Source organism: Urocitellus parryii, chromosome 1, assembly GCF_045843805.1.
Source record: "Urocitellus parryii isolate mUroPar1 chromosome 1, mUroPar1.hap1, whole genome shotgun sequence".
NCBI classification, from domain to species: Eukaryota; Metazoa; Chordata; class Mammalia; order Rodentia; family Sciuridae; genus Urocitellus; species Urocitellus parryii.
This window is the reverse complement of record NC_135531.1, coordinates 169,013,917-169,029,005: the sequence shown is the minus strand read 5'-3', so window position 1 is coordinate 169,029,005 and position 15,089 is coordinate 169,013,917. Positions and strand designations below refer to the sequence as shown.

Sequence of the window (15,089 nt, the reverse complement as noted above, 5' to 3'; positions counted from 1 at the left end):
ACTAAGGACAGACCCTCTGCAGGCCACACTAGCTCATGCCCTGGAGAAGCCCTATCACCCTCAGCACAAGGGACCACAGTGTGTGACACAGCCCCCTCCCCTGCTGCATGGGGCTGTTCCAGGTGGGGACTCTCTGACAGGTTCCTGCATAGGTTCCTCCCTGGGGACACGGTACCCCCCTGTAAATGACCAGGAAGAGTCTCCCCAGGACCATGCAGGGCATGAGCTCTGGGCAAGGCCCTGGCAGAGCCCAGCTCCTCCTGATCTGAGCATGTTGGCAGCTCCTCTGAAGCCTGAGCCACTCCTGTTAGCCACCAGTATGTACTCATCCTGGGTGTCAGTCCACAGTTTCCACTCCATGCCTAGTAGCATTGTCCTCTTCCCTTCACTTTCAGCTTCTTTGTATAATGAATGCCTGAGATCTGACCACTGCTACGATGTGAACGTCTTCCCATCTTTCCACAGTGCCTAGAGTCTTCTGATGAGTCAGTGCATTTAGTTCTAATGTGATCAAATATGTTGACCTCGCTCTTGTGGTGAGTGCATTTGGGTTCTATGCAGGAAAGTTTTCCTTCCTCAGGTCCTTATAAAGTACACACCATCATCTCAGATGTTTATGGTTTGACTTTTGCACTGAATTCTCCAACCCATCTTGAACTTACCCCATAAGCTGTGAGTTACTGGTCTAATTCTTTCAAGTGGTTAAATGTTCAAAGCTCCATTTATCAAAGTAAGGCAGGAGACACATAGGCAAATAGAAATCTGGACCTCATAGAATGGGGTCCCACCACCCCAGATTCAAACCCTAGGCTACAGCTCATGGCTTGGGTTCTATTTTGTTTTGGCTCCTAACTGGAAGACTCTACTCGCGCTTGGAGCCCACATTTCCTGCTGTTCCCCCAGGTTTCTTGATGACCTCAACATTGGTCAGTGCCAAGGAGCTGCTTTGAACCTAGGCAATTCTTCTGTTTTAAAGAATGAGAACAAGAAACATTCAAGTTAACAAACACATTACACCATCCCACTGTTGGAATAAGAAGTTAAAATTGCACACTCTGAATTGAGTCATAGGAAGACAACAGTCACGTGAACTCTCCAGTCAAAGGTTAATTCCTCATCAAAGCAGTATAAAGACTCCTGGACAGAAGACTCCTGGACAGAGGGTCCCCACAGTGCGCTTGGGGATCCTTCCAGGCTGTGGGAGCTGGCCTTGCTTCTGATAAATCTACTATGGAGCTCTCACCCAGCATCGTGTGCACACTTCGTTCTCAGGTTGTGAGACAGGAACCCTCCTGTGCTCACACGACCCTGTGTTACAGAAGAGCCATCCTTTCTTCACACGTGTGCAGAGTGGGAAAAGGTAATGCAGACCGGGTACTGGGACTCCACCTCTGCACAAGTCTCTGTGTCAGCTCACCTCTGCACCCCATCCCAAAACACACTTGCTTAGATGTTGACTGGGACAGAGCATCCCTGATCCTTCCACATATTTCTGTCCATTTATGTATATCTTTGTCATCTCTCAAAAAAGCACACAGGGTCTCTGATGTCTTTTATCAGGCTTGAAATTACTAACAGCACTTTTGAAGCTCTTTCAGATCTTTCATGGGGTCCTTTTCAAATCACTTATTGCTAGTGTGCTGTGACACACTTACTTTATATTGTTTTTATATATGGCACTTGAATGTCTCAGATCTTACTGAGCCAGTGGTTTAGCTTTTGGACAAATCATACCATCTGTAACCTTCACTTCTTCCTGATTTCACGCCTCTCGTTTCCTCTCCTCCCTAACCATGCTATGCGCTGTGGCTTCACCAGTGACAGCTGCTGCCTTGGGAGGTTCCTGCTCTCAGAGACACTCTCAGGGTTTCCCTTTGTGAATTTTGTACAAAACTATTTACTAAATTGAGAAAGAATCTTCTACTTACATCTTTTGCACTGCTTTACAAATCTTAAGACAAATGAATTTTATAGTATGATTGAGGATACATTTTGTCAAACATTTCTTCTGAATTTACAGTGTCAAATACTTTATTCTGCACTTATATTGATGAATGACATTTTTTCAATCAGAAATGATAATGCTTCATGTTGATTTCCTGATATTTGTAATGTTAAGCAGTCATGTATCCCTGGATGAAGAAGTCCATTAGCATTCTGATTCTCTTAATGTATTACTGAATTCAGCCTGCTAAATCTTTGTTCAGGTGATACTGACAACAGATTGACCTAAAATATGAATTCCTCCTATTTTTTTGGTTTGGTGTTAGTACCAATGTTACTACTTCTGTAAGTGAGTCTTAAAAGTGCACCCCTTTCTGTTCTCTACAGGAACCTCCCTGGATACAGGAGAGTTCACTTCCAGCACATGTGGGGACTTCTCCACTGGAGCCACTTGGCTTCTACTGCCCCTTGAAAAGCCGCTTTCCTCCAGGCTCCACTCTTAACAGCCCTGAGAACTATGTAAGCTCTCTATTTCTTCTTGGGTCAGTTTTTATTTAGTCTTTAAGAAACTGGATAATTTATCAAAACTTTTCAAATCTGGTTGCATAAAATAATGTATATGCTTATTAAAATAATGTATCAAAAATAGATATTACAGGGTTTGGTATGTAGACCAAATATGGGTTGAGAATCCCTTTTCCAAAATGCCTGGGCCAGAAGTGCTTTGAATTATAGATTGAAAAAAAAAAAAAGATTTCAAGATCTTTGCAGACAAATGTTGAGCTTTCTTGCGGATGAGACCCAATGCTAACCACAAAATTCATTTATGTTTCATGAAGACCTTAAACACTGAGCCTGAAGGTGATTATATAGTGTTTTTAATAATTTTGTATATGAAGTGAAGCTGTGCAATGTGGAGCCCATGACTTGTGGTGTCATGTCAGCACAAAGCCTCTGCCTTGGGAGCATCTGGGGTTGCAGGTTGGGGATGCTATGTGGTATCCCTGTGGACCATGCCCACACTGACAGGAAGCTCAACTCTCCTAACAAGCAGGCTCCATGAATCAGCAGGGAACCAGACACAGAGTCCCCAGGAAAAGGGAACAGCCTAGCCAAATAGTAATCCGGCCTCACCAACTGTGCCAAAGCACTATATTGATGAACTACATTTTTTTAAGAACTATGTTCTACCTCTAAGTTGCTAAGTTGAACCAAGGGGAATTCTGGTCCAGAATATTGGAACTAGGGCTGAGGATGTAGCTCAGAGTAGAGCACTTGTCTATCAGCACCACAAAAAAAAAAAAAAAAAAAAAAAAGAGAGAGAGAGAGAGAGAGAAAGAGATAAAATAACACAAAACATGAATTGCTTTGAAAACAGGATTCCAGCCTCTCCTGTGAGTAGCACAGCACGTGTCCACAGAGGGATAGCATGTCGGAGTCCTTGGAAAGAAGGGAAGAGTGTTCAAGAACACCTACACAACTGACCCTCCATAGCCCATGTCAGCATTGGTCAAATCCTGATCTGGCTGAGTGTCTGGGATTTCCTAGGTTGGTTCAACAAACTCAAAAATCTCTTGGTAGGAAGAGCGTCTGGGGGGCTGGGTGAGTCCTGGAGGAACTGTGGTATACTCCGGAGAGGGACCCTCGTTGGTTCAGCCCTGAGTACCAGGGAAGAGCAGAGTCCAGAAAAGACTAACACTGCTGGGTCAGGACAGGTTATGGGAATATGAGATCGACATCATAGGTGGACACGCCAAGTGCAGCACACAGCTGTGGCCTCCTCACACACTTCCTCTCACACCCAGTGGCTTAGCCACAGGTGTGAGTTCAGGAGACGGACAGACATGGACATGGATGGAAAATACACCAGGGCACTGTGGGCACTGGCAAGGCTCCCCTTCATCTCCAAACACAGTGACGGTAGAACCACAAGAACTCACCTGTGACATCCAGATGGAAGGAGACCCTCTGGCCCCCAGCCTCAGAGCTGTACTCCCCAGTGTCTGCCTTGCCCACCTGCTGCACCACCAGCTGCCGCCTGCGGCCAGAGGCCTCCACGCGCCCCTGGGAGCTCTGGCTCAGCTTCTTCCCATCCTTGTACCATGTCACCTCTGTCTGGGACTGGGCCACCTCACAGCTCAGAGTGGCGCAGGCCCCCACCTGGACCTTCACCTCGCTGCGTCCAGGATGCTCCTTGGCAAACACGACCTTGGGCTCCGGGTAGAGAGGGAAAGGACACATAGGTCAGGGACTCCAGAAGAGTCTCACAGACCAAGCACACCCCAGGGATGGCTGAGCAGAGTGTCCATCATGAGCAGAACATTGCATGGCCATGCCTAAGTTCTATCCTACAAATGACCCAAGCTGCAAACTCCAAGGCTGGTGAGTAGACAGCTGGGCAGCCTGTCCTCATCAGAGCCCTAATCACTTCCTGATCCACTCTGATCCTGCAGGTAACTGCACTGTCACAGCCCACAAGGCCACCACAGTCAGGCCAGGCCTACCTCCTGATGCCAACACCCTCCCAGCTGCTGGGAATAGACCATGACCCTTCTCCTCCCTGGGACCCCAGCCCATCAGTGACTTCCCAGCTCTCCCACCATGCAGGGAGTACAAAAGCAGGAGGAGGCAGACATAGCAGGGAAGTCCACCTGAGCACCAAACCAGAAACCCACATCTTTGTTGGCCACAGCTACCAAAGGAATGCAGGAGACCAGACTGCCAGTGCTAGCCAATCAGCAGAGACCTCAGAGCCTGTGCAAGCCAATCAGCAGAGAACCAAGTGCCAGCCAATCAGCATAGAGCTCAGTAACAGTGTGGGCCAGTTAGCAGACAGCTCAGTACCAGATGGGGCAAATTAACAGAGAGCTCAGTGCCAGCCAATCAGAAGACAGCCAAGTGCCACTGTGGGCCAATCAGCAGACAGCCAACTGCCAGCAAATCAGCAGAGAGCTCAATGCCAGTGTGGAAAAAATCTGTAGGGAGCTATGTGCCACTTTGGGCCAATCAGCAGACACCTGTCATCCTGGACCTATCAGGAGAGAGCCCAGCACCAGTCTGGCTATCAGGAGCAAGGTTCCCAGCCATAGGTGGCACTTTCCCAGCCTGAGAGACAGGTCACAGTGCGGAGGGGAGGAGATAAGGAAGCAAGAAGGGATAGACATGCAGGATTCCAAAGGGCCCAAGCAAGGGCTTCTGGAGCTCTGGGCCCAGCAAGTAGGTACAGGCAGGTAGAGGGAGCCCCTGCCCCTGCAGGACACACTCCCCAGGTACAAACAACTCCCAGTGCCCAACTCCACCCAGAGCTGGGCCACAGATGCTGAGGTCCAAGATTAGGAAGGACACAGGCCTCACAGAGCCTAGGCTGCCACAGGTGCCTTAGAGTTACCACCCTCCCTCCATTCACCCAGCCCTAGCAGCACCCACCTGTGACATCTAGACGGAAGGAGACCCTCTGGCCCCCGGCCTCACAGCTGTACTCCCTGGCATCTGCCTTGCCTGCCTGCTGCACCACCAGCTGCCGCCTGCAGCCAGAGGCCTCCACGCGCCCCTGGGAGCTCTGGCTCAGCTTCTTCCCATCCTTGTACCATGTCACTTCTGTCTGGGCCTGGGCCACCTCGCAGCTCAGAGTGGCACTGGCCCCCCCCTTGGCCTTCACCTCGCTGCGTGCCAGCTGCTCTTTAGCAAACACCACCTTGGGCTCTGGGGACAGAGGGGAGGGACATGCAGGTCAGGGACTCTGTCCAGGGCAGGAAGCCACCTGAGGAAAGCCATCTGGCTAGACAGCTGAGGACAGACCCTTCTGCAGGCCACACTAGCTCGTGCCCTGTAGAAGCAAGGCACCCTCAGCACAAGGGACCTCAGTGTGTGACACAGCCTGCCCCTGCTGCACGGGGCTGTTGTAGGTGGGAACACTGTGACAGCTTTCTGCACAGGCTCCTCCCTGGGGATTATGCACCTGACCATGACCAGCAAGAGTCCCCCCAGGACCGTGCAGGGCATGAGCTCTGCTGGGTCACCCAGCTCCTGCCTGCTATGAGCCTGACAGCTTCTCTGGTGATGTTCGGCCACTCCTGTGCCTTATCCTGAGGCCCATGTGGCTGAGGCTTTTCCTTTTCTAGCCAATGGTGCTTGGTCTCCCTGCTGAGACTCGTACTCAGTAGTCAGTAGCGTGAGCTCTCCTTCATGTTTGTCCTGGGGCTCATTACATATTTCAATAATAGTCCTTAGTTTCAGGAGACATATGTTGATCTGCCTCTGTGGGCAGCACCATCATGTCCTGTGTAGGAACCTGTTACCCTGGGGTCATACACGATCCACACCACCTGCTAAGAGCTGGTTCTACTACAGGTGGGAATCTGACGCACCCAATTGATGACTGTGTGTGGAGAGAGGGAGACGTCACTTCCATTCTCTTCCATGCAGACCTGTGGCTGAGGCCTCCATACCACTCACCTGACAGCCATCCTCTTTCTGTGCCCCACACCCTTGCCATGGTAAAAGGTGCTCTGAGGATGCTCAGGTCTCTGGGCTCCATGCGCTGTTCTGGCCCTGTCTCTATGCCCTTGTGGTGCCCAGGTGTCTTCTGTACTATGGCTGAAGAATACTTCTGGGTTTAGACAGATTGAATGTTCTCTCTTTGTCCATGGTACGGTATCTCCACCTGGCCTTTGGACTCAACTTGACAATCTTCACACTCCCTGAAAAAGAACTCTGTGGATCATCAGGAGCAGACGTTTCTCTGTCTTCTACACATTTCTCAACACTGACTCGTGTCACCTCTGTGTCTCCCTAACATACTTACTAATTTGTCCTCTGAGGCCTTAAATATGCTTCCTCTGCATGCAGTTACAACCATGGTACTGGAGATGCTATGGTAGTTCTGTTACTTTCTGACTCTGCAGCCCATCTACAGACAGAAGTGTTGACCACCGCCTCTGTGGAATCTACGCTCACTTTACCCAAGCTGTGAGTCTCTGTTTGATATTCCTCCTCAATATCTACATGAGGCTGGACACACTGTCATGTGGCCCTGTTGTCCTTAAAAGGGAAGTGCTCAGAGTTATGCTAAAGGGTGGCGATTGCTGCTGTGGTGCCCTCCACAGAGGGCTTAGGAAGCTCCTCTTCTTACCAGAGCAGGGGTTTGCTGCAGTGCTGGGACCTGATAGGCCTCCTACATGCAGGCGATTGCTCCACCATGGAGCCACACCCCAGCCTAAGAAGGTCTAAACACAAAAGGAAGCTAAACTATGTCTCTCAGGCAAGAAGTCAAACTTCTACTGCAGCAGCAACTCCTTCCTGAGGGGTCTCTCTGTGTAAACAGTTGCAGTCTGCAAGTCTCTGCTTCTGTAATCAGGCTTGCTCAGCAGCTGTGGCAGCTGCCTGGAGATCGAGGAGGGAGCAAGGCCACTTGCATGAGGGAAGTCTTGAAACCCAGGAGTCTGTATTGTATTAAGATGCTGAGAACAAAAGGGAGAGCTCAGCCTTCAGAGAAGACTCTGTCGAGCCTGCACAGGAGCTGAAAGAATCTTGCTGTTTACATCTCCAAGCATAGCTTGTCTCTCTCCAGTGCCACATTTTCTGTAACATTATAGAGCACTTCATTCTCTATTGTGGGAGACCAACCTTGCACTTGACTGAGTCATACTCCCCAGCTGGGTGCTGAGGCGCTCAGTGGAAGAAATGTGGCAGAGCTTTCCCGACCCTTCTTGGGTCCGAGGGTCGGTGTCTCATGCATGGGTGTGTCTTGCTACAGCCCCATGGGTGGAGCTATACTCATCTGTTCCTTTGTAATATAACCCCTTGCCCTGTTTAGGATAGAATCTTCCATGGAAGTGCCTTATGTGTGTCCCCTTCTCTTACTGTGCCCTTGGCTGTGGCCTATCCAGGTGTCAGTCAACCTGCTGACAGTGGACATCAGGAAGATAGACTCAGACCCCTGAAACCTGACCCCTTGCTTCATTTGAATCACTTCTCCTTAATAAAAGGGGTCAGAGTGTGCTCTCTCTCTCTCTCTCTCTCTCTCTCTCTCTCTCTCTCTCTCTCTCTCTCTCTCTCTTCCTGCAGACCCTTAAGGTCAGAGGAGCCGTCACAGCGACCCCAATGAAAAAGATATTTGTATCTCTTGTGTAGTTATTTTGCACAATCCAGTCATCCCAGTTTCCCTGGAGTGACCCCTGAGCATTTTAGTCATGAACTGAAACCCGGCACTCTATCTTCTGAAGGGGACTCATGCCTTTTCTCTCATGGTCTCTTCAAGCCATAATCATACTGATTTGTTGATGTTCTGATCAATAAACAACTTTGTGTCCTGGATTCCAATCTTCACCCAGTGTGTGCTGTGCTCTCAGTATGGGCCCCATGCAGTTTGCCAGTGTTCTGCACAGGATTTTGGCCCTGGTATCCATCTGAGATGAGCCTGTGATTGCAAAGTTGAATGCACTTTTCACCAGATTTGATGTCAGTATTATACCATCTATATAAAATGAGTCAGGGGGCACATATCCCCTTTCTATTCTCTAGAAGGATGATCATGAACAGAGTAGTTTATTTCAAAAATATATGGTACAATTTACGTGGTAACCTGTGGGTCAACCCTGAGATAACTCCTAGTACGACCAGAGCTTGGGTTCCCCCTCATCAGGGTCAAAGACACTAAAATCAGAAGCTGGATGTGGGTCTCTGGAGCTGCCAGAACCTCCAGATCAAGCTCAGTCACAACCCTCACAACCTGGACAGTGACGTCGGTCTACCTCAGAACTCAAAGCCTGGTAGAGATGCAGTCCTTGACCCGGAGGGATATCAGGACAGCTCTGAGTAGGTGCCAGGCATGACCAAGCCTCTGAGGCACAGAGGGCCCTTGTCCTTCCTGTCTTCCCTTCCAGTAACCCCGGCTCAGCCTTAGGCTTGACCATGGAGTGGGGAAGATGGGGTAAGCAGTTGGGGGAAGTCAAGTGGAAAGACCACTGGGTCAGCCATGGGTACAGCCAGTCATCACCTCCAAACAAGCCAACTTAGTGTCCCATAGGAACTCACCAGTGATGTCCAGGCGGAAGGAGACTCTCTGGCCCCCAGCCTCACAGCTGTACTCCCCAGCATCCGCCTTGCCCACCTGCTGCACCACCAGCTGCTGCCTGCAGCCAGAGGCCTCCACGCGCACCTGGGAGCTCTGGCTCAGCTTCTTCCCATCCTTGTACCATGTCACCTCTGTCTTGGCCTGGGCCACCTCGCAGCTCAGGGTGGCACTCGCCCCCGCATCGGCCTTCACCTCACTGTATGCTGGCTGCCCCTTGGCAAACACAGCCTTGGGCTCTGCGGACAGAGGGGAGGGACGCACAGGTCAGAGATTGTCCAGGAAGCCACCTGGGGAAGGGCAACTGGCTGGACAGCTGAGGAGAGACCCTTCTGCAGGCCACACCAGCTCGTGCCCTGGACAAGTCCAGCATCCTCAGTACAAGGGACCACAGTGTGTGACACAGCCTGTACCTGCTGCTTGGGGCTGTACCAGGTGGGAACACTGTGACACTCAGACTCCTCCCTAAGGACACAGCACCCGCCCCTTGGAGACCAGGAAGAGTCTCCCCAGGACTATGCAGGGCATGAGCTCTGGGGAGGGTCTGGAAGGGCCAGCCCAATATCCCTCTGGGTGTGTCTACACTGCTCTGGCTCCCACCCACTCTCCTTAGCCCCATGAGGTAGACGCTGCCGATGTCTTCTGCATTGCTGTGGGCTGCTCTGGGCTGCTCTGGGCTGCTATATTCTGCTCTGGGCTCCCCTGGGCTGCTGTGTCCTGCTGTGGGCTGTTGTGTCCTACTTGGGGCTACTCGGGGCTTCTGTGTCCTGCTGTGTCCTGCTCTGGGCTTCTGTGGGCTGCTGTGTCCTGCTGTGGGTTGCTGTGTCCTGCTCTGGGCTGCTGTGGGCTGCTGTGTCCTGCTCTGGGCTGCTGTGTCCTGCTCTGGGCTGCTGTGTCCTGCTGTGAACTGCTGTGTCCTGCTCTGGGCTGTGGTGTCCTGCTCTGGGCTGCTGTAGGATTCTGTGTCCTGCTCTGGGGTGCTCTGGGCTGCTGTGGACTGCTGTGGGCTGCTGTGTCCTGCTCTGGGCTGCTGTGGACTGCTGTGGGCTGCTGTGGGCTGCTCTGCGCTGCCCTGGGCTGCTGTGTCCTGCTGTGTCCTGATCTGGACTTCTCTGGGCTGCTGTGGGCTACTCTGGGCTACTGTGTGCTGCTCTGGGCTGCTGTGTCCTGCTGTGTCCTGCTGTGGGATGCTCTGGGCTGCTCTGGGCAATTCTGGGCAATTCTGTGCTGCTGTGTGCTGCTGTGTGCTGCTGTGTGCTGCTGTGTCCTGCTCTGGGCTGCCCTGGGCTGCTGTGTCCTGCTCTGGACTGCTCTGGGCTGCTATGGGCTGCTCTGGGCTACTGTGTGCTGCTCTGGGCTGCTGTGTCCTGCTGTGGGATGCTCTGGGCTGCTGTGGGCTGCTGTTGGCTGCTCTGGGCTGCTGCATCCTGCTCTGGGCTGCTTCATCCTGCTCTGGGCTGCTGTGCGCTGCTGTGCACTGCTGTGGGCTGCTGTGTCCTGCTCTGGGCTGCTCTGGGATGCTGTGGGCTGCTCTGGGCTACTCTTGGCTACTGCGTCCTGCTGTGGGCTGCTCTGGGCTGCTCTGGGCTGCTGTGTCCTGCTCTGGGTTGTTCTGGGCTGCTCTGGGCTGCTGTGTCCTGCTGTGAGCTGCTCTGGGCTGCTGTGGGCTGCTGTGTCCTGCTCTGGGGTGCTCTGGGCTGCTGTGGGCTGCTCTGGGCTGCTGTGTCCTGCTGTGAGCTGCTCTGGGCTGCTTTGGGCTGCTGTGTCCTGCTCTGGGGTGCTCTGGGCTGCTGTGGGCTGCTCTGGGATACTGTGGGCTGCTCTGGGATACTCTTGGCTACTGTGTCCTGCTCTGGGCTACTCTTGGCTACTGTGTCCTGCTGTGGGCTGCTCTGGGCTGCTCTGGGCTGCTGTGGGCTGCTGTGGGCTGCTGTGGGCTACTGTGGGCTCTGTGGGCTGCTCTGGACTGCTCTGGGCTGTTCTGGGCTGCTGTGTCCTGCTGTGGGCTGCTCTGGGCTGCTCTGGGCTGGTCCTGCTAAACTATCCTGCCTACTTTCAGTAGCACTGTGTTTTCCAATTCCGTCTTAGCAGCTCTGCATATGATTACCTGCTAGGTTGTGGACAGTCATGGGTCCTGAGTAGGCCCCATCTGAGGGGCTTGCCCTTTCCTCCTATAGAGTGTCTTCTGATGGGGCAGTTTCAGTTTCACCACAGGTAAATACATCTGTTTGCTTAATGGCCAATGCCCTACGTTCTCTCTAAGAAAAGTACAATTAACTTGAAGTCATGGAGAAACACAGGACACCTGCTAAGAGCCCGCCTTACCTCCACTGAGGTCCACCTTGAAGACCTGCTTCACCTATACACTGAGGTACAGCCTGTATTGGATTCCTTTTGTGTTGAGTTGGATATCTGATTTTCAATTTTTTTCTAAGTTTAATGGTCTTAGAAGTAGTTTGGAAAATAACATCCCTCTCTATATCTCCTGGTAGCACCAGAACAGAGTCATGAAGGAGGAGAGGGACCTGGTTACACTCAGAGCTGTGTCCCTTTTCTTTCCTTTTTTTTGGGGTGTGTATGTGTGTGTGTGTGTGTGTGTGTGTTTGTGTGTGTGTGTATGATATTAGGCATTGAACCCAGGATCTTGCACATGCTAGGCAAGCACTCTAGCACTGAGCTACATCCCCAACTCGTTTTTTAAAATTATATTTTTTGAGATAGGGTTTTGCTAAGTTACTGATTCTGGCCTCAAACCTGCCTCCCCCTACTTCAGCCTCCGAGACCCTGGGGTTACAGGCATGGCCAGCCCACCAGCTACCTAGTTGTTCTGAGCTAACTGCTCAGTTGCCCCTGTCCTCTTCTCTGCTCCTGCCTTCAGCCATGCGAATGTCCTGACTCTGGTCGCCCGTGCCCTCCAGTTGCTCTCCAGAAATGGCTCTGCCCATTTGGCCTGTCGATATTCCTACTCCTAGAGAGAAGCAGCACCTGGACTGTGACTGCGAACCTCTGGCTCTCCCATAGAATGCCTCCATGCACTTAGACCCCTTCTGCTTCCTCTCCAGTGTCTAGTGATGTGCATCTTCACCACGTCTGTGGGCCTGTGTCTGAGAAGACCTGGAACAGTAACGCCACGCTCTTGGCTCTGTGCTAGTTCTTGGAAACTCCACTTCCATCATCTGCTTGCTTACTCATGTGGATGAAGAAGAGTCTGCACACTAACACCTGAGCATGGACATTGCCCCTGCTCTCCTCCTGGACACAGTCAACGATATTTCCGGCATTCTGTACTGATAACCCTGTCCTCTGTGAGCCCCAACACGAGTGTCCGAGCCCCATTCCTTCCCTTTCCAATGCCGACAGCAACCCCTCCCTTGTCCACTCCTGGTCTTGAAGGTGACACTCTGAAGTCTGCACCACTGGTGTCCCTTTGCTCTCACTTTTCCTACAACCACTCTGTTAAGCTAAGGAGGAATCATCTCATCCAGAGTTTGCTAAGAACTGCATGTTGAATTGTGTCAAACAATCTTTACAACTTCTGATGTCACACTCATCAAATACTGTCACTGCATGCCCAGGAAGAGTCATACCCTGTCCCTCAAGCCTGTTAGCACTGGGCCCTGGTGACCACCTGATGTTCCTGGGTGAACCAGGCCTGCACTCCTGCACTTCACATCTCCTAGAACAGACAATCCCTTCACTTTGCTGGACTCATTGGGCTAACATTAGCAGAGGAGCTTGAACTTCACACTGGCGATATAAGCCTCTTGCTGACCTTTTATGCTTTAGCGTCGATCATGTACTACCTACATAAAATGAGCTAGGGAGTGTACTTCCTCCTTCAGCATTCTAGAATGTATATTAACATGGGATAATATTTGGTATGATTTGTTGCAGAGCCACTGGGCTAAGATAAGGCTCTATAAGATTATTACTATCATTCTACTTCTTTAGAAGATTAGAGGACTGTTCCACTCCCTAGTTTTTCTTGTGTAGGTTTGACATGATCTTCTAGTAATTGATTCCTAAGAAAAGGTACCTTGTTGCCTTGTATAAAATAATGGCCTATCCTCACACCATGACATTTCCAGTGAACTCAGTGGGATTCCCTGGTGTCCACATACACCCACAAAACTTTAATGCAGATGCAACTGCAGAGCACTGTGCCCATGGTCCTCTCTCTGTGACATTAGACTCCTTCGACAAAGGAAATGAAGCTGTTCCCGGCTTTCCTGCCAACCAGCCAGGGGGAGGAGACACACGGCTTATTAGGGGGATGCTGTGTGTTAACGCTCTACCCCTCAGCAGCTAAGAGTGTAGAAAATAAATTTTAAAGAAGCATGCAGATGTGACTTCATTGGTTTATTCCTTTTCATTTCTGAATTTATAAACCAAGCCATGGAGGGAATGTAGACAGTGACTGCTCCAACTTGAGACAAAATGAAAATAGGTCTTGTTAAAAGAGACTTTCTGGCCTCCCAGCTTCCCAGGAAATGCACCACCCCACCCTTCATGTTGCACAGTCAGTGCAACAAAATTAGGGTCCGTGTGTTTCCCCCATGAACTTGCTCAGAGAGCATTCAGATCCATGAGGACAGAGGGAAGAGTGTACCAGAGAAATGAAAGGGCGATGATCCCAATGGCCTCAGGTATCTGGACCACCTCAGCCTGAGCAGCAGGTAAAGCCACAGCACGTAGTGCATAGTTTCCCAGGTGCTGAGAAATGCCCCTCAGCATTAGACCTGGGAGGGCAAGTCTGGTGCAGAAGCCTAGCTGTCCACATGGATTGGCCATCGGTACTCACACTAGGATTGAAGACCACAGGTGAGCACGGGGCATGTGGAGACATGGAATTTGAGGGAAGGAGCACCTAGGAACATCCGCTGTATCAGTCTCATCCTCACACACCAGCAAACTCAGAACTCACCTGTGACATTCAGGCGGAAGGAGACCCCCTGGCCCCTGGCCTCGCAGCTGTACTCCCTGGTGTCCGCCTTGCCCACCTGCTGCACCACCAGCTGCCGCCTATAGCCAGAGGACTTCACACGCACCTGGGAGCTCTGGCTCAGCTTCTTCCCATCCTTGTACCATGTCACCTCTGTCTGGGACTGGGCCACCTCACAGCTCAGAGTGGCACTCGCCCCCACCTGGGCCTTCACCTCACTGTGTGCTGGCTGCCCCTTGGCAAATACAGCCTTGGGCTCTGGGACAGAGGGGAAGAACACACAGGTCAGGGACACCAGAACACATCCAGCCCTGTCTCACAGCCCAAGCCCACCCCAGGAATGGCCAAGCAGAGTGTCTATCATGAGTAGAACATTGCATGGCCATGCCTAAGTTCTATCCTACACATGACCCAAGCTGCAAACTCCAAGGCTGGTAGGTAGATGGCTGGGCAGCCCATCCTCATTAGAGTCCTAAGTACTTCCTGATCCACCCTAATCCTGCAGGTAACTGCACTGTCACAGCCCACAAGGCCACCACAGCCAGGCCTACCTCCTGATGCCACCACCCTCCCAGCCATTGGGAATAGACCATGACCCTTCTCCTCCCTGGGACCCCAGCCCATCAGTGGCTTCCTAGCTCTCCCACCATGCAGGGGACACAAAAGCGGTTGGAGGCGGACACAGCAGGGGAGTCCACCTGAGCACCAAACCAGAAACCCACATCTTTGTTGGCCACAGCTACCAAAGGAATGTAGGAGACCAGAATGCCAGTGCTGACCAATCAGCAAGGACCTCAGAGCCTGTGTAAGCCAATCAGCAGAGAGCCAAGTACCAGCCAATCAGCACAGAGCTCAGTACCCCTATGGGCCAGTCAGCAGAGTGCTCAGTGCCAGTGCAGACCAATCGAGAGAGAGCTCAGTACCAGGCAGGGAAGACAGCCCAGCACCAAATGTGCCATCAAGAGAGAGGCTGTAAGCCCTGTGTGACCCCTTCCCAGGCTCAGGGGCAGGTCACAGTGGGGAGGAAAGGAGATGGGGGAAGGACAGATGGACATGCAGGATTCCAAAGGGCCCAAGCAAGGGCTTCTGGAGCTCTGGGCCCAGCAAGTAGGCACAGGCAGGTAGAAGGAG

The 15,089-nt window shown here is 51.7% G+C and overlaps 1 protein-coding gene across 1 annotated transcript in view; it reads right to left on the bottom strand.

Annotated features, from left to right (window-relative positions):
* Positions 1-15,089, bottom strand: part of LOC144249108 (obscurin-like) — a 119,831-nt gene that overhangs the window by 68,007 nt on the left and 36,735 nt on the right. Inside the window, 4 exon segments of the mRNA XM_077791302.1 lie at positions 3,885-4,195; positions 5,367-5,646; positions 8,980-9,255; positions 13,941-14,216. Of these exon segments, the coding sequence (XP_077647428.1) occupies positions 3,885-4,195; positions 5,367-5,646; positions 8,980-9,255; positions 13,941-14,216 (1,143 nt within the window).